Here is a 2,137-nt window from a genome sequence, read left to right as displayed (position 1 = left end):
GTAAACTCTTATTCGCAACTGTCGCCTCCTTCCAAACCTTATGAACTCTCAGAAACTAGAACATTTACAATTAACAAAAAGGCTTGGTCACCTAGTGGCTAAAGATTTTGTGGTGATCATATGCCTACGGATCTAATTTTAAAGGCTTGAATTAAATGCTAGGACCGTAAGTGTGTCAATTTCTGTTGTTTAAACAACTAGACCAGCCAGAACCAAAAAAATCCTAACTTCATTACTGGATTTTGGAATTAATGTCAAGTGTCTCATATGAGGTACTCATATCTATTCTCTGAAATACAACTACGTGAGCAAGGTATACAACTTTTGTTGGGAAAGCAATATATTGTTAGAGAAATTGCAGCATCAAAATCTATCAAAACCAATCTTTCAATATTCAGCTGATAATTGATTGATAACGAAATCAACATGAAACACATAAATACCTACATTTAAGAAATTGGCCTAACTAAAATTTGCATTCTGGAAATAAAACCATTTATATTATGGCAGAAATATAATTTGAGCATCGGTCTTTACTTCCTTGATTTTTTCTTTCATAATTGCCCTAGGTCGTTCTGGATAATTCACCTTCTCTCGAAAGTAGTCACCAGAAACGCTTCTTGCGAAAGGCCCAATTTCCATTATCTTGAGATTTGTTGTGTACTTGAGAATACAAATCGCAAACTCTATTTCGGACCAGTGACCGTGGAAACTCTTCATCTTAACTAATTTCAAGTTATCATGTGTAAATCCAGAAACATTCCTTATCTCTCGTTCATCAGTAGTGTCAGTAAACTTGAGGTCAATCAAAGCTGTTACAAGCTCTTCCAAAACGGGTGCAGCCTTGAGAAAATCCAGAAAGCGAAGAAGATTGTCATCATTGTATGGACGACCATATTGGATGCAGATATCCACCTTCAATTTCCTCAAATTTCCAAAAGCTGGCATGCTGAAATTGATTAGGGTTTCCGGGTACATCCGCAGACAAAGAGACTCGAGCTCAGAACACGTCGCAAATTGTGTTAGAACATGAGGTAACAATGGATCGTGAACAGTGTCTGGCAAATAAATTCTTGCTAAACGCGGAGTTTTGATAGAAAGAGAGGTCCAATGATTATTAATATATTCCAAGGAGGCAAGATTTTGTGCAGAAATTTTGATTTTGGCTGGGCCGCAATCCATGACTCTCAGTTCAGTTAGACGATCACCGGCAACAATATTCAGATCAGTTCTAGTATTAGCAAGATATCGACCAAGGCTGCAGCGATATAAGGTCAAGCTTTCGAGGGACGCAAAGACAGAAAAGAGATTTGACGTAAAACTTGGATCGATGATAGCATGAATTAGATGAAGAGTCTTTAGCTGATTGAATCCGTTAAAATCAGGAGGAGGTCGTAAAATACCATCAATGCTACATATTGACAGAACTTTTAGATTAACTCTTGAGCCTGCGTTTACTTGTTCAGAAAGTAACCAGTGAGGGAAAACATAATCAAAAACGTGATGTCGAAGATGAAGTTCTTCAACTCCCTTTGTAATTGCGAAACGGATCCATCGATCAAGGACGTCGCCACCTTCTGGATCAGTGAATTCCACTGTGAAAGAGTCGACCTTGTCACCTTTATACAGCTGCAAATATGTATCCACACGTTTTTCAAACTGTGGCGGCCTCCTAACATACCCCTCGAAGTCAAATACCAGATTGCGCCGTTTTAGTAAAAAGGGCCTCCAATCACGGCAAACCAGGCTAGTTTCTACTGCGTCTTTTAGAGGTATCAATGAAAGTATGTATTCCAGAATGCAATCCGGCAGATCGGCAATTCGACATCTTCTCTTCCTCGTTTGTTTTCTCTTTCGAGTACTTCTTAATTTTCTTCTCTGCAAGCGAGATACCATACCTAAAAATTTTCCAAAACGTGAGAAGAAGCCAATTGATACCATGATGCCCAAGAAGGAAAAAAAAAAAAGATTCGAGAAACCCTATGGTTCAACTCCGGTAGAAGCTTTTAAGCGACTTTTATATATATATATATATATATAGAGAGAGAGAGAGAGAGAGAGAGAGAGAGAGAGAGAGAGAGAGAGTAATAATATCGGTGTGTATGACTAGGAAATATAATCTTTGAAACCTGTATTA

The 2,137-nt window shown here is 38.2% G+C and overlaps 1 protein-coding gene across 1 annotated transcript; it reads right to left on the bottom strand.

Annotated features, from left to right (window-relative positions):
* Nucleotides 1–501: 501 nt before the first annotated feature.
* Nucleotides 502–1,896, bottom strand: LOC133731361 (putative F-box/FBD/LRR-repeat protein At4g03220). The gene has a single exon (XM_062158751.1). It carries the CDS (start codon nucleotides 1,894–1,896, stop codon nucleotides 502–504), a length of 1,395 nt encoding a protein of 464 aa, XP_062014735.1.
* Between the last annotated feature and the right edge of the window lie 241 nt (nucleotides 1,897–2,137).

The sequence above is a fragment of the Rosa rugosa genome, chromosome 2 (assembly GCF_958449725.1).
Source record: "Rosa rugosa chromosome 2, drRosRugo1.1, whole genome shotgun sequence".
Classification (NCBI taxonomy): domain Eukaryota; kingdom Viridiplantae; phylum Streptophyta; class Magnoliopsida; order Rosales; family Rosaceae; genus Rosa; species Rosa rugosa.
The sequence above is the reverse complement of the archived record's forward strand: the minus strand, read 5'-3'. Positions and strand labels throughout refer to the sequence as shown.

Excerpts from the sequence above, each read along its gene's own strand:
- LOC133731361 (XM_062158751.1), bottom strand. The coding sequence starts at position 1,896 with ATGGTATCTCGCTTGCAGAGAAGAAAATTAAGAAGTACTCGAAAGAGA.